Source organism: Rhinopithecus bieti, unplaced genomic scaffold (genome assembly GCF_001698545.2).
Source record: "Rhinopithecus bieti isolate Rb0 unplaced genomic scaffold, ASM169854v2 scaffold_10347, whole genome shotgun sequence".
NCBI classification, from domain to species: domain Eukaryota; kingdom Metazoa; phylum Chordata; class Mammalia; order Primates; family Cercopithecidae; genus Rhinopithecus; species Rhinopithecus bieti.
The window spans coordinates 703,876-725,256 of record NW_016806836.1 but is presented as its reverse complement, the minus strand read 5'-3'; the positions used below and the strand labels follow the sequence as shown (position 1 = coordinate 725,256).

Sequence of the window (21,381 nt, the reverse complement as noted above, 5' to 3'; positions counted from 1 at the left end):
ATTGAAATCACCTGGGGAGCTTTAAACTTCTTGGTGCCTAGACCCTGCTCTCAGCAATTCTGATTTTATTGGTCTGGAGAGCAGCCTAGGCATCAGGATTTTTAAAGGCTTCTCAGAGCATTACAATATGCATCCAGGGGTGGAAACCATTGTGCTGCATATTTTCCGTGTGTATCAGTTAGGATAAGCAAGGGTATGCTGCAGTAACAAACATCCCCAAAATCTCTTCTACTTCTCATTTATGGTACATGTCCATTGTGGTCAGCTGTATCTCTGATCCACATCATCTTTATTCTGGAACCCAGGCCAACAGAATATGTGTGGGCGTTGGTGAACATAGCTGCCTTCCAGGCTAACAGAATAAATATCCAGAATATTTACAGCCTTGTGAAGTGAGAAAAGAGAGTGCATGGGGAAGTGTGTACTGGCTCCTAAAACTTCTAAAAACTTCTGACCAAAAGTGAAATATAACTTTTGCCCACATATCACTGGCCAGAGCAAGTTGCATGGTCCAGTTTCTAAGTAACATGCATATGTGCTCCTTCTGGTAGCCCATAAAAGAAGTATGTTTTTTCAGTTTTAGGTATGATCTCTTGCTTCGCAAAATACAAGAATTGAGCTCTCTTTTCTCACCCTTGACCCCATCACACATAGGCAAACGTTCTCTTCATGTCCTCCCAATATTAATCATAACCTGAATTGAACAGGGTGGATATGTGTCAGGGCCTGGATAGTAAATGTTTTAGGCTTTGTAGGACACACAATCTGCCCACCTCTGACTTTGTAGTACAAGAGGAACTTTAGACAATACAGTGATTTTTTTTTTAATGTAAAAACCATTCTTAACTCATTAGTCATACAAAACAAGCAGCAGGCCAGGTTTGGCGAGGGGGCTGCAGTTTGCCAACCCCTGCTACATATCATCCTTTTGCAGGGAGAAGCACCTCAGGGAGGGACCCCCAGTATGGGTGAACAGCAGTGCAGTCTATCACACTATGTATACAGAAAGGAGGCACTTTCATTGCACAGTTGTGCAAATTCATATGTTATATTGTGTTGCAGCTTGCTTTTGTTACTTAGTACTGTATCTCTTGATGACAGTTTCATATCAGTAACTCCAGAATGACTTCATTTGTATAATGGCTGCCTAGTTTTCCCGCCTATGAATGTACCATAGTGCCTTTGTGTTTGTGTGTTTTTATCATTAACCCTCTATTGTTGGATAACAGGGATTTTTTTTAAATATCAAGAGGAGTAAGGCAGTGTGCATAGAGAGATTGTTGGAAAGAGAGACTCAACATCTCAACTCTCCCAGTAGTTTATACTGAAATCTTCCAGACCTCCCTGATAACAAAAATGTGTTGGAGGGAAGCCCTGAAAGCATGCATTTTCCAGGAGGCCCTTTTTTATTACAGCCATGTCATATCTGTGATAAGTGTCCTTGCAATGCTGAACACTGTTGCAGTCCCAGGGTCATTTTCCAGGAGATTTAAATACTGGAGAGGGTAAAAAGAAATGGCGAAAAACTAGAAGTGAGATCCTGGAAGCTGTATGACATGATTATCACACCGGCCTCACACAGAGACACATTTTAGGCCACACGTGAGCCAAGCAGATGAAAAGCAAAACTGCTTTTCAGCCGTGGGATGGGACCAAAAGAGTGGCTGAGATTCCTCAGGCTCCCCTCGCATGTGATTTTCCCCTTCTCCACCTCACAGGACACCACGACATCCGTGCGCATCGGCCTCATGATGGAAGAGATGATCTTCAACCTTGCAGATACACATCTGTTCTTCAATGACCTGGAGGTTTGTGGTTGCTGATTTCATTTAATATTTGCCATGTTTAATCACCTGCATCTAGTTTATGGGAAGAAGGATGCTGCCTTTCCTTTCTTTTTTTTTTTTTTTTTCTTTTAGAAGCTTGAAACTTTTGCTAACAACCCCCAAAAAGGCCCAAATCTGTGGCCGGTGATGGTTTATTGGAAACACACTTAGCTCAATTATCTCCCTAGCTTTCCTGTGCAGTTAACGGGCTCTTCTCTGTTCCAGCGATGATGTCCACTGGCGGTTTTACTAATCCAATAAAGGCTATATAGTTTCTTCCTCCTGAAATTTGCTATTTAATAAGTTTATTAAGGCAAATTAGTACAGATCCTCCCGGGTCAGTAATAATTAGCAGTGGCCCAGGATGGAAGCTTTTAAAAACAATTTACATTCCCCTGAATGCATGTTTTACAAAGAGAAAGAATGAGAGTAAGCAGAGGGAATATGCTTATTTAAAGTATCTGCTCCTGAGCCCGTAAGCAAGATCCAAGGGAGGTAGGGAAAAAAGCGGGAGAGTAGCTTCAAAAATACACTGAATTTATTTGTTTATACCCAGCCTATGTCAGAAAGGATTTCGAATGGGAAACATATTTAAAATAGAACTAGTAACACAAAGGCAAAGGGAAGCAAAGCTATGTCATGAAGAAGGGTAAGACGTTGTACAAAAAAAAATCCAGGCTCAGGCTAACTATTGCAATCAAGTTGAGAATGTATCACTTCCTGGTAGGCAGAGTAAAGAGGGGGATACAATGAGTTACTTCCCTCTAATGAAAGAGCAAGCAACTTTCTCCAATGTGAAGGCGGGGTTTTGGCTGATAAAAGGATCAGTGTGGGAATCTTCTGGCTTTGTAAATTATGTTCACCTTATTGGTTCAACAGATTGAAAAATAAAGGCAACCTAAAATAAAACTGTAGACAAAAGAACAATTCTATTTCTCTTAGTGGGAATATTTTTTCCTGGCATCTGGAATATCCCTGGGGACGAAACTGTGACGTAGAAATATATAGGTTACGGATTTCAAATCCATCCTGGCTAGCCCAAGGCACCACTAATATTTATCATTAGGAAAGCATACAGATTTTTCTTTCTAGTCTGCAGGCTAGAGTTCCAGAGAGAGGAATCCTTGCTGAAATAATCAAAGTTGTGTTTTGTCCAATCTACGTAAGCCTCTTGGGCCTCAGTCTTCACATCTATAAAATGGAATTGGTATTCTCTGCCCAACATGTTTTAAAGAGCAGCACTAGGTAGAAACTTGAGGAAGAAAGAGAGCTTTGGGGCAATGGAGAATAAATACCATTGGCTTCAAGGCCTGGGACTGTCTCTTTGTTCAGAAGCAAAGCGCAGACTCGCTTCATGATGACGTCTGTGGCTCGAAGAACACAAAAGAGAGAGAGAAAAAAAAAAAAAAAAAAAACGATGGCCATTGAATTCATTGAGTATTTATGGAGCCTAATGCAGCAAAGACTCAGCCGATTGCAAAGATCAAAACCCAACTCGCTTTAACCGAAAGTGGAAATTATTGGCCCTTGTAGTTGAAAAGTCCGCAGGATTTCATTCATGTACTAGTGCCCCCACTTTTTGGTTATGGTGAGACAGGGACCATTTCTGCTCTGATGACCCTGAATCCCCAGACCCTTGTTGCGCGGGGGGGGGCCAGGCAGTAAACAACCAAGACAAATCCATAAACAAGACCATTTATGATAATAAAAAGTATATGAAGAAAATAAAATAATCAGATGTGAGAGCAAGTGACATGGGATGGAGGAGGATGCGGGGGGGGGGGGGGGGGGGGGGGGGTGCAGCATTCTTGAGGGGGCCGGTCCAGGGAAGGCCTCTTAAGGCAGTAACACTTGAAGTAAAAGATGACAAGCAGCTGGCCAGATGGAGATCGGGAGCAGGGGGGCGGGGACAGCAAGTGCAAAGGTCCTGAGTGAGAGCAAGCATGAAGCCCCCTGGGATCAGAGAGAAGGCATGGGGGCTGTAGTGCAGGAGTAAAGCTATGGGGGCGGCCAGGGTAGATGAGCCTGGGGCAGGAGATATCACAGCAATCAAAGCTCGTTCTAAGTGCCGTGGACATCCCTGGGGCAAGCTGGTGTTCAGCAGGAAAAGCCACATGGTCTGGGTTATGTGTTAAAAAGACCTCTCTGGCTGCTGCATGGAGAATGGGCAGTCAGAGGGGAAATGTAGGCTGGGCATGGTGGCTCACACCTGTAATCCCAGCATTTTGGGAGGCCAAGGAGGGCGGATCACTTGAGGTCAGGAATCTGAGACCAGCCTGGCCAACATGATGAAACCCCGTCTCTACTAAAAATACAAAAATGTTAGCCGGGCGTGGTGGCGGGCACCTGTAATCCCAGCTACTCGGGAGGCTGAGGCAGGAGAATCACTAAAACCCTGGAGGCAGAGGTTGCAGTGAGCCGAGATCGTGCCACTGCACTCCAGCCTGGGTGACAGAGCGAAACTCTATCTTAAAAAAAAAAGAGAGAGAAGAAAAGAAATGTGGAGGCAGGGAGACCAGCCAAGAGGCTACTGCAATAGTCCAAGCAGGAGAAGAAAATGGATTGGATCCAACTGGTAGGAAGACGTGGACTTGAGGGTGAGGTGAAGCCAACAGGACTTGCTAATAGACTGGATGTAGAGGTTGGGGTAGAGAGAGGGGGCAATGACTCCTGGGCTTGATCTGACCGGGACGTGTTGTCCTTCACTGAGATGTGGGCAGAACAGAGGAGGTGTTGGGTATGCAGTGGAGGATCCCATCCCCCTGTCTGGGGTACATGGGGTTTGAGATATCTGAGACACCCTGGAGAAGATGCCAGATCGGCTGGCAGATATATGAGGTTGAACCTCCACTGCAGTAGCAACACCAGGCATGGAATAGGTGCTTTGTGGATCTTGGTTGAACCTGCGGCTCAGAGCCAGGTATTCTGCGGGATTTGTGTGTATTTCAAGCTGATGTCTTCAGAGGCTTGCCCCACTCTGCTGTTTCTCTCTGGCCCCTGAAGTCGAAGTTGCACCTCTGGAAGGAGGATCTTAATTACCAGCTGGAGCTACTTAGGGAACCCAGTTTGTTTTTATTTTCTAAATTTATTTCAAAAATGTCCCCAGTGCCAGAAGCCCCCAGGGCACCTCAGCTGAATTGAAACCATGTTATACCATGATGAAGTTAAAATTCACACAAGTGAAAACATATTGTTTGTTGGTGCAAGGCAGTCTCTGTCAAAATCTAAAGCACTGCCTTCTGCAGCTGCCCAGGGAAGCCGTGTGGACCAGGGAGAGGCATGCTCAAGGTCCGGCAAAGCCAGAAGCCTTTGTTCTCTGAGCCTGTAGGGAGTTCCTTCCCGTCCAGCAGCTCTTTATGAAGAGCTTACCATTTGCCAGGCCCTAATGGAAGTGCTGTGGATTCAGCAGCAAACCAAACACAGCAAGATGCATGCCCACAAGGCATTGACCTTCCAGTTCAGGAGGCTGACCATAAACAATGGAATGCAAAGTATGATGTCAGAGCAAAGTGCTCTAAAGAGACACCAAGAGAGTCAGGGAGGAGGCTGTCACCAGGGCTTCTGTTTTGTGGTTTTTGACTTTTTTTTTTTTTTTTTTTTTTTTTTGAGGTAGTCTCACTCTGTTGCCCAGGCTGGAGGTGCAGTGGTGCAATCTTATCTTACTGCAACCTCTGCCTCCTGGGTTCAAGTGATTATCCTGCCTCAGCCTCCCAAGTAGTTGAGATTACAGGCACGCACCACCACATCCAGCTAACTTTTGTATTTTTAGTAGAGACAGGGCTTCACCTTGTTGGGCAGGGTGGTCTCGAACTCCTGACCTCAAGGGATCTGCCCTCCTCAACCTCCCAAAGTGCTGGGATTACAGGTGTGAGTCACCACACCTAGGCTCCTCTGACTTTTGAGCAAAGACCTGAAGGAGGTGGAGGAGGATGCCATGCCGACATCTGGGTGAAGAGTGTTCCAGATAGAGAGAAGCACCGTGCAAAGGCCAAGGCATGATGAGAGTCGGTGGGCTCCAGAAACTGGGAGGAAACTAGCAAGACAGAAGCAGAGGGAACAGAAAGAATTGCGGTGGGCAATGAGGGTGACACCTTTGGGCCATTGTAAAGCTTTGGGTAACAGCCAAGGGCGACAAAAGTCATTGGAGGGTTTGGAACAACATGATGTGACTTTGGTTCAGAAGCTGCCTCTGGCTGCCTGGTGGAGAACAGACTCCAGGGGACAGGGATTGAAGCAGGTGTCTGCATTAAATCAGCAACTTCCAGACTCCCAGAGGAAAGAATCTGTGGGGTTTAAAGAATGGTCCAGGATTGGCCTGGTGCAGTGGCTCACACCTGTAATCCTAACACTTTGGGAGGTCGAAGCAGGTAGATCACTTGAGGTCAGGAGTTTGAGACCAGACTGGCCAACATGGTGAAACCCCCTCTTTACTAAGAATACAAAAATTAGCCAGGTGTGGTAGTAGGCGCCTGTAATCCTAGCTACCCAAGAGGCTGGGTCACGAGAATCACTGGAACCCAGGAGGCGGAGGCTGCAGTGAGCACAGATCGCGCCACTGCACTCCAGCCTGGGCGACAGAGCGAGACTCTGTCTCAAAAAAAAAAAAGAATGGTCCGGGACACAGAAGGTGCCACATGTAGCTGTATCTTAGGATATTCTGCATGCATGTCCCAAGTTGAGGACAAAAAAGCCTTCTAATCAGTTCCATCTGCTATTGAGTCCTGGCTCCACCATCTCCTAACCTGGGCAAGTCTCTCCATCCCTCTGAGCCTCAGTTTGCTCATCTATTAAATGGGTGGAAGAAAAGCCCCCACCATATAGGGTTATAAGGATGGAGCTATGTGAAAGCAGTCAGCACAAAGCCTGGCATACCTGCCCAATGTGTGGGCCTTTCCACCAGGGGGCTACCTGTGTCCCTGGGGATATGCAAGGGGAGTTCTGTGGTACCAGGGCAAATTGTTGAATTGCTACATAATTATTTTACTGCGAATTAGAAAACTATAACTAGCTTGCCAACCCCTGATTTTACAATCATTTTATAAAAGTATAGGCAACACAGAAATATGACAAAGATGATGACAGTCATGAGCAGACCAGGCCTGGGTCCCAGCCAACTGCTTCAACTTGGGCATAAATACCGACAGCTCCCTCCCCTGCTCCCTGCCGTCTTGCCTTTGTGCAAGAGCTGCTGATTTTGCAGCTTTTATTTTGCAGGGCAGGTGAACCCTCCTCTGAAATGTCACCTGGGTAAAGGTGGAAGTTCAGTTAAAATTCAAGCACCTGCTCAAGATCTGTCGAAGCTGTCCTCCGGCCCCACTCTACTGCGCTCACTCTGAAAGCCGTTCGTGGGAAGCCCCCAAGCCCCCCTTCCCAGGGATGTGCCACTGCCGAGTCAGAGCTGGACCTAGGTCTGTGGCCTCTGTCCCAGCCAAGCGGGGACCCCTTAGGTTTTGACTTCTGGGCTGGGATGCAGCCAGGAGGAGATACTGTTCAGCCCTGCCCTGTGAGAAGAACAGAATGGGGAGGCCTGGCAGCCGACACTGTGCTACTGCACTCCAGCCTGGGCGATAGAGGGAGACTCAATCTCCAAAAAAAAAAAAAAAAAGTATTATTTATGTTTTGAGATGTCACAACTTTAATTTAAAATACATTTAAAACCTAGATTCATGTTGAATGGCTGAAATGTTATGGGCAGTGTGATTAAAGATGATTCCAAATTTCATCAGGGGGACATTTAGCTCAGGCATGAAAAAGAAGTTAACAAGCAAAGGTAACTATAAACAACAAAGGCACCATAAATAGATATAAAGCCAGAATAAAAGGGATCTAAAGTAGACAGAGAAGGTAGGCTGACTCTCTGGTTACAGATTTTCATTATCAGCTCATCACACCACCGAAACACTCTGGCAATTTGCTATCCACATCCATGGCGTTTGGTAGCCCTGAAGATGGTAACAACCCCCATCCTCTTGGTTAAAATGGCAGGTGTGCTGACAAGAACTGTCTTGGGTACCCCCTGCCTGCTGGGCATCACATTCTTCTTGGTATATTTTAAAAGAACACAAGTTTGGGCCAGGCTATGGCTCATGCCTGTAATCCCAGCACTTTGGGAGGCTAAGACGGTGAATCATTTGTAGTCAGGAGTTCAAGACCAGCCTCGCCAACATGGCAAAACCCCATCTCTACTAAAAATACAAAAAAAAAAAAAAAAAAAAAAATCAGCTGAGCAGAGTGACGTGCACCTGTAATCTCAGTTACTTGGGAGGCTGAGGCAGCAGAATTGCTTGAAACCAGGAGGCAGAGGTTGCAGTGAGCCAAGATTATACCACTGCAGTCCAGACTGGGCAACAGAGCAAGACTCCATCTCAAAATACATACATACATACATACATACATACACACACACACACACACACACACACACACACACATAAGATTTGCAGGCAAGATGCAGCGGGACCGAGGCGGGGGTCCTTCCTTGCTCTCCCTTGCCTTAGCGGGCAATCTGCCAGTGTCAGGGTGTCCTCTGGAAGCCAGGAGGTGTGCCTGGGTGAGGTGCTATCCCTGAAGAAGATGTCCAGGGGCTGGCATGGTGAGGGCAGTAGTAAGAGGGAGGCAAACAGTTTGGCCCCAGGAGGAGGTGGCTGGGGGAGGAAGCCCAGAGAGTAGAATTAATGCATCTGGCCAGGGAGTCAGTGGTCGCACAGCCGCGGCTGACGTTGGTGGCAGCTAGCGTCATCCTGCCTTGCCTGAGTTTCTGCTGCATTCTCTGGTCCTGGCCCTGTCTGCTTTTCTTCACTCCCCTTGCCATTACCTCTGTGGTCCAAGTCACTATCATCTTTCTCCTGGTCGCCGTCACAGCCTTCTCACTGTCTCCCTGCTGTCTATGAATTAGGATACAAGCTCAACAAAATAACAAGGCTTAAGTAAAACACAAATCTGTTTCTCTGTCATGAGAAAATCTGAAATGTGAACAATCTAGGGCCAGAAAGGCAGCTCTTCCATGCCTGAAGCCCAGGCACAGCGGCTTCCTTTCCCCCCATCCCCCAAAGACAGGGTCTTACTCTGTCACCTCTGTCACTCAAGCTGGAGTGCAATGGCATGATCATGGTTCACTGCAGCCTCCACCTTCCGGGCTCAAGCCATCCTCCCACGTCAGCCTCCTGAGTAGCTGGGGCTATAGGCAGGCGTCACCATGTTCTGCTAATATTTTTATTTTCTGTAGAGATGGAGTCTCCTATGTTACCCAGGCTGGTCTCAAACTCATAGTCTCAAGGAATCCTCCTGCCTTGAGCTCCCAAAGTGCTGGGATTACAAGCATGAGCCAACGATTCCAGGCACATTCCAGGCAGCAGGGGAAAGAAGGAGGCAGAGACAGAAAAGGGCACCACCCAGTGGTTGCACTTATGTCTTCTGCTCACACCCCATTGGCCTTAACGGAGTCACTTGGCCACACCTTCCTGCAAGGGAACCTGGGAAATGTAGTCTTTATTCTGGGCAGTCACGTGCCAATAAAAACTGCTACTATAGATAAAGAGGGGAAGTGAAGTGTGTATTGAGGGTCAGCTGGCAGTCTCAGCCTGACACCTCTCCTCAGTTCTCATCACTGTAGCCAGAGGAGTGAAAAGGAAAGCTGAACATGTCACCCTCTGCTTAACACTCTTCAGTAGGCTGGGCACAGTGGTTCACGCCTGTAATCCCAGCACTTTGGAAGGTTGAAGTGGGTGTATCTCTTGAGGTCAGGAGTTCGAGACCAGCCTGGCCAACATGGCAAAACCCTGTCTCTACTAAAAATACAAAAACTAGCAGGGCATGGTGGTGGACGGCTGTAATCCCAGCTACTCGGGAGGCTAAGGCAGGAGAATCTCTTGAAACCAGGAGTCAGAGGTTGCAGTGAGGCAAGATTACGCCTCTGCACTCCAGCCTGGGCAACAGAGCGAGACTCCATCTCAAAAAAAAAAAGCTATTCAGTGAACTTTAATGGACTGGCACCACCTGCTTCTCCAGAGTTTTTCTCCTACTCTTCTCATCATTTACTCCACTCCAGATCCAATGGGCTTTTTTTTAATTCCTTGAACATCCATGCTCCCCACTACCTTAAGATTCTGCCCACTCCATGCCCTCTGTCTGGAACACACTTCCGCACCATTCTCCCCTCCTCTTGTTCTCAAGGTCCAAGGCCTCACCAGTTCCTATGCACCTCTTAAATCTCTGAACCAGTGCCACGTCCTTAGGGAAGTCTTACCTGATCCCCCTCAAAAGGTTAGATTCCGCCATCATATGCTCCCAGGATGCCTCATGCTTATACAGTACATTTTGCACTCTTTGTAACCATTTCATTAATTATTTGAAATATGTGAATTCTGTGTTCCCCACCAGCTGTGTGTTCCAGGAGGGCAGAGAACATGTCCACTGTGTTCACTGCTATAACTGGCACGTCGTAGGTGATCAGTAAATTGTTGATTCTTGACTGTTGATGATCTTGCCCTATGACCCCATCCATGGTAACAACTGCCTTCTGGAATTTCTAACTTTCAGGAAACTGACTTTGTTTATGTGCCTTTGACTTTATTAGAAATTAAGTAGGTTAACGTGGTCCACACAAAACAGGATGTATTTCTCTTATCTGTAGAACTCTAGAGGTTAGCAGTCCAGGGACCTCTTCTGATGAAGAACTCAGATTCCTGCCAGCTTGCACCTTCACCAACCCTCAAGTGTCTTGCCCTCATGATCCAAGATAGTGACATTTCAGTTCCAGGTATCAGAATGGAGGAAGGGGCAAAGAGGAACTGCCTTTTCCCTTTCAGACAGCACCTGGAGGTTCTCAAAGACTTTCCCAGAAGCACCACACAATACTTGCACTTACATCCCACTGGCCAGCAAGGGAGGCTGGGAGTTGTAGTCTTCAGTCTAGGCAGTCATGCCTTACTAAAAATTCCATCACTTTGGAAGTAGGAAGAACAGGTACTGGATGAAAAACTAGCAATCTGCCACAGCACTTAATTCTCAACTCCTATCTTACAGACCTCAATTTCCAGTTACTGCATTTTCTTCTCCTCAAATCCTGGTCTCTGGTTCTGCAGCCTCAGCCGGGTGCCTGGACCCTGGCCCATTCTCCTCATTTGCTAGATCCTCTAGTCTGACGTGTTTGCCCTGGATTATTCCTCCACACTGTACACATACCTCCTACCACCTGTATTGTGAATCAGCAGCCCTGCTCCTTAACAGCGTCATCTGTGCGTTGGGAGGACAGGGGAGTGCACCATTGTTTTTTCTCGAAGAGTGGGCATTCTGAATGTTCTCATCCGCATTAGTGTCAGTGTGTTTAACTAGAGCAGCGTTCCCACCTGAGGGCAGCCCCATCCCCTGGAGAGATAGGGGGGCACATTAGAAACTAGGGGTGGGTCCAGGCCTGGTGGCTCACGCCTGTAATCCCAGCACTTTGGGAGGCTGAGGTGGGCAGATCATTTGAGGTCAGGGGTTCGAAACCAGCCTGGCCAACGTGGTGAAACCCCGTCTCTACTAAAAATACAAAAATTGGACAGGTGTGATAGCGGGTACCTGTAATCCCAGCTACTCAGGAGGCTGAGGCAGGAGAATCGCTTGAACCTGGGAGGCAGAGTTTGCAGTGAGCCGAGATCACGCCACTGCACTCCAGCCTGGGTGATGGAGCAAGACTCTGTCTCAAAAAAAAAAAAAGAAAAGAAAGAAAGAAACTGGGGGTGGGCGGGAGGCAGAGGTTGCATTGAGCCAACATCGCACCACTTCACTTCAGCCTGGGTGACAGAGTTGACACTCTGTCTCAGAAAAAAAAAGAAAAAAGAAATTGGGGGTTGGGGTAGTTGGTTGTCACATGAAGGGAGAGAACTGTTTGCTTTCAGAGGCAGAGCCAGCAATACCACTCAAACCAATATGCTGGACAGTCTTGTACGAAGTGGAATCGTCCCACCCAAATGCCCACCACACTGAGTCCCTGAGAGATGTCAGCCGGCTAAGCAGTATTTATGGACGCCTTGAGCACAGTACACTCCAGGTGCCATGTGGTTTGCTCTTAATTAAAATACAAAACAAACAAAACAAAAAACCACTTTGTTAAATGTATTGTTTTTTCTTACTCGTGTTTTCGTGGAAAAATGACCAGTACATCAAACCAGTGATGTCATAGGTAATGATGCTTAGGATGAAGCATAGGTTTGCGCAGGAGCATCAGTGTAAAGATAAATGAGGAGGCCAAGCGCAGTGGCTCATGCCTGTAATCCCAGCACTTTGGGAGGCTGAGGCAGGAGGATCACTTGAGCCCAGGAGTTTGAGACCAGCGTGGGCAACATGACGAAACTCCGTATCTTCAAAAAATACAAAAAAAAAAAAAAATTAGCCGGGCATGGTGATGAGTGCCTATAGTCTCAGCTACTCAGGAGGCTGAGGTAGAGGATCGATTGAGCCTGGGAGGTTGAAGCTGCAGTGAGCTAGCTGTGATCACGCCATTGCACTCCAGCCTGGGCGACAGAGCAAGAGTCTATGTCACAAAAAAAAAATAAAGCCTGAGAAGTTAGTGAAAGGGGGGACTCCTCTATGGCTAAATCCATGAAGGTGCGACGTGAAGGAGCGCTGCTCCACCCGAGTGAGTGCCATCCACTGAGAGGCCTGGCACCATGGAAGGAGTGGGATGCTATTTGGGGTCAGGAGACCTAAGTTCCAATTCTGACCCCAATTCTTCTGAGCTCTCAGACCTTGAGGGAGGTATTTAACTTGGCCGACTTCCCACTTCTTCCTCTGATCGAAATCTCAATAATAACTGACATTTACTGAGCACTCACTACATACCAGGCACCGTTCTAGTTGGCTTGTATGTTTTACTTCATTTAATCCTATTACTATCCCCATTATACTAGTCTGCTCAGTCTGTCATAATAAAATACCATGGAGCGGGTGGCTTACATGACAGAAATTTCCTTTCTCACAGTTCTGCAGGCTGGAAGTCCATGATCCAGGTGCTGGCAAAGTTGGTTTCTGGTGAGGGTCCTCTTCTTGGCTTGCAGATGGCTGCCTTCTTGCTGTATCTTCACCCGGCCTTTCCTCACTGCATGTACATGGAGAGAGAGCCAGAGAGAAACAGCTATCTAGTGTCTCCTCTAACAAGGACACCAATTCCATTGGGTTAGGACCCCACCCTGTGACCTCACTTAACCTTAATTACTTCCTTAGAGGCCCTACCTCCAAATACAGCCGCATAGGGAGGTTAGATTTTCAACATACGAATTTTGGGAGGAGACACAAATGTTCAGTTCATAGCACCCATTTTACAAATGGGGAAACTGAAGCAGAGAGTGGCTAAATGAACAGCCCAAGTCACATAGTTGGCAGTGGCAATATTCAGACACAGGTGGCCTGGCTCCAGAGACCCTGCCCTTATCCATGGTGCTGTGCTGCCTCTGCCAGGGACGGTGATGTACGTCTGGTTTGAGAAAAAGGATTCCCAGTAAGAATCTAGGAGCTCATGCAGTGCCGCAGACAGTGGACTCAAAGGAAGAAAAGAAAGTGCAAGGGAGGCTGAAGTCACTGAGAAGTGTGGTGGTGGAAAGCCAAGATCTGACACCAAGAGGAGGAGAAAGTCCCAGTGTTTATAGAGAAGACAAATATTTGTCATCTCTTTGGGTTTTTCTGATTTTGCTTTTGTTTATTTTGTTGTGTGTGTGTGTGTGTATGTGTGTGTGTATTGAGATGGATTCTCGCTATATCTCTCAGGCTGGAGTGCAGTGCTGCGATCTCAGCTCACTGCAATCTCCATCTCCCAGGTTCAAGCGATTCTTATGCCTCAGCCCCCCGAGTAGCTGGGACCACCAGCTGATAGCTCCTAAAGCCACCACACCTGGCTAATTTTTGTATTTTTAGTAGAGACAGGGTTTCACTATGTTGGCCAAGCTGGTCTCAAACTCCCGACCTCAAGTGATCCATCCACTTCAGCCTCCCAAAGTGCTGGGATTACAGGCGTGAGCCACCACGCCTGGCCAAGATTTTTCGTGTCTTTGTAAGATGAAAAATCAAATTCTTAGATTCCTCCGCTACGAGAGTGCACAGCATCTTATGCAAAGTAAAACTCGCACAAACAATGACAAGCAACCACACAAACACGGCAGCATCCTTCCCTCCCCACTGAGGGGATGCATCGCCTGGAGGTGATCAAAGCAATGTGCAAGGGATCTGATTGCACTTCCAGAAAGGACATGACCTGCATGGACAAGGGGTGATGACCTGGTTGGAGCTGAGTCAGGGCACGTGTGGGAGTAACAAGCACAATCCTGATGGGAGCTAGTGTCCTGCATGCGACTCTGTGCCTGGCAGGGACTGAAGGGCTTGTCTGTACCCATTCATTAACCCTTACAACCACAGAAGGCAGGTACTGTTACGCATCCCCATGTTAGAGATGGGAAAACTGAGGCACAGACAGGTTCACTTGCCCAACAGCTGACACATATCAAGCTCTTCTTTTGCACCAGGCGTTGCACATGAATCATCTCACTGCATCCTCACAGCAGCCCCGCAAAGGAGATGGTTTTTTAAATCTCCATTTTACAGATGAGGAAACTGAGGTCCAGAAAGGTCCCTTTCCCAGGGTCACACAGCTAGTAAGAAGAATGTGGAGATTTGATCCCAGGCTAAGCTGACTTCTCTGCTAGGATGTTTATCTTTCATGGAGAATAGAGTTTGAGATGAACTAGGAAGTGGAGAACATGGATCAACTGAATGGATGGAAGAAAAGAGTCTTTCAGGGAGCCAGGTGTGGTGGCTCATTCCTGTAATCCCAGCACTTTGGGAGGCTGAGGTGGGCAGATCACTTGAGGTCAGAAGTTCAAGACCAGCCCAGCCAACGTGGCAAAATCCTGTCTCTACTAAAAAAAACACACACGCACACACACAGAAATATTAGCTGGGCATGGTGGTGCGTGCCTGTCATCCCAGCTACTCAGGAGGCTAAGGCAGGAGAATTGCCTGAGCCTGGGAGACAGGTTGCAGTGAGCCAAGAAAGGACCACTGCACTCCAGCCTGGACAACAGAGCAAGACTCCATCTCAAAAAATAAGAAAATAAGGAAAGAGCCTTTCAGGAGAAACAAGGTGACCCTAAAGATCTTTGGCAAAAGGTATCCCTAGCCTGATGCAGGAATGGCCAGGCATTCGGGCAGGCTGGAAGGGGAATGTTTCAAGATGCAGCCAGGGCTTTAGGAAAGACCATGCCGGAGAGGCTCAGAAGTTGCTGAAATTACGGCAGCCATGGCTGCTTGCCTGACACGTGGGCCTGGTTGCTAAACGTGTGATTTATGGTCTTTAGGAGCTATCAGGAAAATAATATGTCACTGTGTTAGCACTGAACTCTCTCCAAAGCATCCTGCCCAGCTGGTCATCAATACAATTCAGGCCATAGCCTCTTTAGCGCTCTTAAGATAAGTTAAACACTTAGATAGCACAAGAGATGTGGCCAAGGTTTCCCTCCCAGGGAGTAGACTCCTCTCTGGCTAGTCTGGAGGCAGCATTAAGCAGTCTCACTTAAAAAATATACCTGCCTCAGAGGAGAAGGAGCAGCCAGGGAGTTCATCCGGGCCCTGATGAGAGTCATTTTTCTAACGCAAATTTGTCAACGATTTCCGCATTCATGTCTCCAAGCAGCCAAGGACAAAAAGTAATGGGATCAAACCACAGCAGGAGAGTTTGAGAAACCCCAGCCATCACCAGCTTAATCAGAACAGGTTTTGATAAGTATTTGTCACTGAGTTTACTGATCAGCAATGTGCAACAATAATACTAAGTATCGGCTGGGGATGGTGGCTCACACCTGTAATCCCAGCACTTCGGGAGGCTGAGGCGGCCAGATCACTTGAGATCAGGAGTTTGAGACCAGACTGGCCAAGGTGGTGAAACCTCATCTCTACTAAAAATACAAAAATTAGCCAGGCGTGGTGGTGCACGCTGTAGTCCCAGCTACTCAGGAAGCTGCGGCAGAACAATCGCTTGAACCCAGGAGGCGGAGGTTGCAGTGAGCTGAGATTGCACAACTGCACTCCAGCCTGGATGACAGAGCAAGACTCCATCTCAAAAAAAAAACAAAAATACTACTAAATATCATACCTGTGGGATGCAGAAGGGTGGCCCAGATAGGCATTTACAGTCCTAAATGACATTTGTTAGAAAAACAGTAAAATTCATAAGAATAATTGGAAAGACCATTAAAATAAGGCTTTAGCAAACTTAATCAAAGGGGAAAAGAGAGAGAGAGATCAATAAACAACATCCAGAATGAAAGGGTGGACTTACTAAAATTCAGGGAAGGTCGTTTCTTTTAATTACAAGAATGCCAGGTATGCTGTTTGACCAATGAATTTGAAAATCTAGGTGAGATTGACGCTTTTCAAGAAGGCACAAATTACTGAAATTAGCCCAAGTGGAAATAAAAAATAAATAAAACAAACCAAAGATCATGAAAATTTGTTAAATCATTAAAGAGGAAGTGTGTTTTTGGTGCCCCCCCCCAAAAAAAGGCACCAGGTCCTGCTGGTTTTAAACAAGAGTTCCAACAAACCTTCAAGGAAAGGATAAATCTCATCCAGCACAAACTACAGAACAAAGAAAAAGATGGGATGCTCTCCCACGCGTTTTATAAGACTAACATCACCCTAAAGCTGACACTGGAGTTATAGAGCATGTGCCAAATGGACAAATTCATCGCTGCTGAAGTTGGAAGGCCCCTGCAATCCCAGCAGATACCTTCATCTATGCCCTGTGACTTTTTTTTTTTTTTTTTGAGACGGAGTCTCGCTCCGTCTCCCAGGTTGGAGTGCAGTGGCGCAATGTCAGCTCACTGCAAGCTCCACCTCCCGGGTTCACGCCATTCTCCTGCCTCAGCCTCCCGAGTAGGTGGGACTACAGGTACCCACCACCATGCCCAGCTCATTTTTTGTATTTTTAGTAGAGATGGGGTTTCACCTTTTTACCCAGGATGGTCTCGATCTTCTGACTTCATGATCCACCACCTCAGCCTCCCAAAATGCTGGGATTACAGGCGTGAGCCACCGCGCCCGGCCCCATGCCCTGTGACTCTTTACAGAAATTTTCTGCAGATTCTGTCTGAGCTGTAGTTTCCACACTGGTGAAAAGAGGGGTCTGGACTATAATTTGTATCATTTATTTGGCACCTGCCTCTTGCCTCATAATGCACCTGCAAGCAGATGGAATAGCCATATTTTGTAATTAAAAAAAAAAACAACAGTGAAGACTGACTGGATGTGGTGGCTCACACCATAATCCCAGCACTTTGGAAGGTCCAGGTGGGCGGATTACCTGAGGTCAGGAGTTTGAGACCAGCCTGGCCAACATGATGAAACCCCATCTGTACTAAAAATACAAAAAATTAGGCAGGTGTGGTGGCAGGCACCTGTAATGCCAGCTACTTGGGAGACTGAGGCAGGAGAATCGCTTGAACCTGGGAGACAGAAGTTGCAGTGAGCCGAGATCACCCCACTGCATTCCAGCCTGGGCGACAAGAGTGAAACTCTATCTCAAAAAAAAAAGAAAAAAGGAAACTGAAGACCTTGCTGTGTTACCTGAGCCCAGAAGCAATGACATCTTTGTAGCAATGAGGATACTCAGATAATAGTTTCTAATACCATACTGCAAGAAAAGGGAACCAGAGCTCCATGGAGACATGGCTGATTCTAGGGCTGGGCCAAGAACTATATGATTATCCTGGAGCATCTTTTAGCACCATAAAGTAAGGAATTGCTTAGAAAAACCCAAAGTGATGAGTTATGCCAGAGGAACACAGGATCCAATTGAAAGAGTTCCCAATGGCCAAATCCAGAAAAATAAAATAAAAAGAACAACGAAATAAAATAAAAGCTGGAGTAATAAAATAAATAATGTAATATCGGATCCCAATGGCCAAATCTGGAACAATAAAATAAAAAGAGCGAAATAAAATAAAAGCTGGAATAATAAAACAAATAATGTAATATCAGATTCTAACCCAAAGTATAAAATAAGTGTGTATGAGTCTATACTGATGTAGATAAATGATTGCATAAATAAATAAGTGGAGAGAATAGACAAATCTCCCATGCAGAAAAATTCCAGGTAACTTTTGTAGATACTACACCCATAGTGTGAGCCACATATAGTGACTTCTTTCCAAAGAGTACAATATAGATGGGGGGAATAGTAACTTCGGAGTGGAGAACCCTGATGAAGACCACCTGAGCCAGGTGATCAAGGTCAACATCAACAGTGATTAGTCATGTTGATAATATTGACCCTTGATGTGATGTGAAGAGAATGGCACTCTACGTCTGTGAGACCTTCCCAAAACCCAGGAACCCAGTGTAATCGTGAAAAAAACATCGGAAAAATCCCAGTGGACAAACATTTTACAAAATACCTGACCAGTTCTCCTTTACACTGTCCTCAAAAGCAAGGAAAGCCTGAGAAACTGGCACAGCTCAGAGAAGCCTAAGAAGACAGGACGACTAAGCGTCATGTGGTATCCACCTTCGGATCCTGGAACAGTAAAAGAACAGTAGTGAGAAGGCCTTAAAAATCTGAATAAGTAATTGACAGTAGTTAGCACTATCTGCTTATTAGTTTTGACAAATGCACATACTAAAGTAAGATGTTAATAAAAGGAGAAAGTGGGTGTGGGGTGTATGAGAACTCTCTGTACTATCTTTGCAACTTTTCTGTAAATCTAAAACTATTCCAGGCTGGCCACGGTGGCTCATGCCTGGAATCCCAGCACTTTGGGAGGCCGAGGTGGGCGGATCACTTGTGGTCAGGAGTTGAAGACCAGCCTGGCCAACATGGTGAGACCCTGTCTCTACTAAAAATACAAAAATTAGCCAGGCGTGGTGGTGCATGCCTGTAACCCCAGCTACTCGGGAGGCTGAGGCAGGAGAATCACTGACCAGGGAGGCGGAGGCTGCAGTGAGCTGCAGGAGGCCACTGTATGGGCAGTGTAGTAAGGAGAGGGTAGGAGATGAGATCAGGGAGGCGATGAACCTGAGAGTGGGCAGACCACATGGAGCCAGGGTCCATTATGAGGACTGTGCTTTTAGTTGGAGGGAGGTGGGACCCATTGTGGGGATTTGAGCAGGAGTGGGACATGATCCGACTTACGGTTGAACAGGATGCCTCTGGCTGCTGGATGGAGACTAGGGCTGGGAGGATAGGGGGTAGATAAGGATAGGAGCAGGAAGAGTGAGGAGGTGACTGTAGTAGCCTACGCCAGGGGTCAACAAACTTCTGTAAAGGGCCAGACAGTAAATATTTTTGGCTTTGCACATCATACTGGACCTGTCTCAGCTACTCAGATCTTCTGCAGTAGCACAAAAGCGGCAGCAGACAGGATGTAAATGCATGAACATAGATGTGTTCTAATAAAACTTTATTTACACAAACAGGCAACGGGCCAGATTGGCCCCTGGTTTTAGCTTACTAACCTCTGATCTAGGTGGGAGATGATGGTGGTTTGGACCAGTGGAGGAGGTGAGAATGGTCATATTGTGGGTATATGTCAAAGGGAAAGCCAACAGGATTTGGTGATGGATGGGTGGCAGGATGTCAGAGAGAGGAGACGGGAATAACTCCAAGACACATGCAGTGCCCAGGCCAGTGTTGGACACATAGAAGATGATCAGTGTGTATGCATCTTGAATCAGCAATTTGGTATTTCATGCCTCTTTGCCTTGTCTTTTCCAGTGGCATGATAGCACTGTGAGGGCAAGAGCCAAATTTCATCCTTGAAGCCTCCCCTCTTTTTTTTTTTTTTTTTCAAGCTTAATTCACTTTATTTTTCTTGTATAAAAACCCTATATTATAGCCACAGCTGGAGTGTGGGTCCTCTGCAGAGACTCTGGTGAGATCTTGACAAGGTGGTCAGTGAATTCCTGACCTGAATTCCTGAATTCTAGGGAGACTTGGTGAATACAGTCTCCTTCCAGAGGTTGGGGTCAGGTAGCTGTAGGTCTTAGAGACAGCGTCAAAGGTGGCCTTGGCGAAGTTTCCCAGGGTGGCAGTGCAGCCCCTGGCTGAGGCATAGCGGTCATAAATAGCAGCCATCAGCAGCAGCTTCTTGGGCATGGGGGCCGAGACCATGCCAGTGCCCCTGGGTGCAGGGATGAAGCACACCAGCACAGAGCCACAGCAGCCTGTCACCTTACAGGGGATGGTGTGGGGCTTGCTGATCTTGCTCCCCCAGTAGCCTCTGCGCATGGGGACAGTGGAGAGCTAGGCCAGGATGATGGCCCGTGGATGGCAGTGGCCACCTCCTTGGAGCACTTAACATCCAGAACAACATGCTATTGTAGTTGTCACCAATGGCAATAAATCCCTTGAACCTGGTGCGCTGGCCGGCGTGGGTCTGCTTTTGCAGATTTTCAAAACCTCATCCTTGAGTGAGGCCCCCAGGAAAAAGCCAATGATCTCAAACTCTTTGATGGCCAGGAAGAAGAGAGAGATCTCCTCCAGGAACTTGATCTTCATGTCCTTGACCAGGCGGCCCAGCCTGGGGATGGGCGTCCACTCCTTGTCCTTGGTCTTGCCTCCGCGAGCTCCTCAGCTTTGGCCCAGGCCCTGTCCATGGCTATGACCCCGGCCCCGGATGCCACTGCTGAAGCCTCCACGGAAGTCACCGTGGTTCCCCATCCCAGGGTCCCCAGGGCCTCCTCTCCCATCCCCCGACACTGGATGTTTTCTTGGAGAAGAAAGAAGCTTCCCTTCTCTTGACCCATCATTGTGTGATGCGGTGCTGGGTCCATAGTAGGTGTTTTTGTAGTTTTGGGATAGACAGATCTTGAGCACAGGCTCTGAAAGCAGATGGGTCCAGGTGCTGGCTCCTCTTCCCCTCGCCTTGGACACATCTGAGTTCGCCTCGGCTGCCATTACGAAGTCCCACAGACTGGATGCCTTAAACAAGAGAAACTTACCGTCCCACAGTTCATGAGACGAGAAGTCCAAGATCAAGGTTGGTTCCTTCTGAGGCCTGCGAGGGAGAATCTGTTCCTTGCCTCTCTCCTAACTCCTGGTGGTCTCAGACGTCCTCTGACTCATAGAGAACATGTCACCCAGTCTGTCCTCATCATCACCTGGCATTCTTCCTCTGTCTGTCTCTGTGTCCAAATACCCCCTTTATAAGGACACAGACATATTGGATGAAGGTCCACTCGAAGGTCCTCATCTTAATGTGAGCATCTGCAAAGACGCTATTTCCAAATAAGGTCACATTCAACATCTTGTCGGGGACACAGTTCAACCCGTAACAGGCATGTTCCCACACTCCTCTCTGCCTCATTTTCTCCTAGTTTCCCGCTACATATATAGAAAGTGCTGGCCATAGTCCCTGGCACATTGAAAACTTTAAATAAATACTGGTTTCTATCCCTAGTCCAATACTCGTTTCTGTCCAATGATAGAGATTTTTGTCTCTATCTCAGTGAGATATTTGTGATTATTTTTCAAAAGCAATACATACACACATTATCCTTTTTTTTTTTTTTTTTTTTTTTTTTTTTTTTT

The 21,381-nt window shown here is 47.0% G+C and overlaps 1 protein-coding gene across 1 annotated transcript in view; it reads left to right on the top strand.

The window, feature by feature from the left end:
- The first annotated feature begins 1,718 nt into the window (after window positions 1–1,718).
- LOC108533311 (eyes absent homolog 2) overlaps window positions 1,719–21,381 on the top strand; it is a 48,137-nt gene continuing 28,474 nt past the window's right edge. The window contains exon 1 of the mRNA XM_017877889.1: window positions 1,719–1,808. Within this exon, the coding sequence (XP_017733378.1) occupies window positions 1,749–1,808 (60 nt within the window). The 5' untranslated portion in view covers window positions 1,719–1,748. The remainder of the gene's footprint in view (window positions 1,809–21,381) is intronic.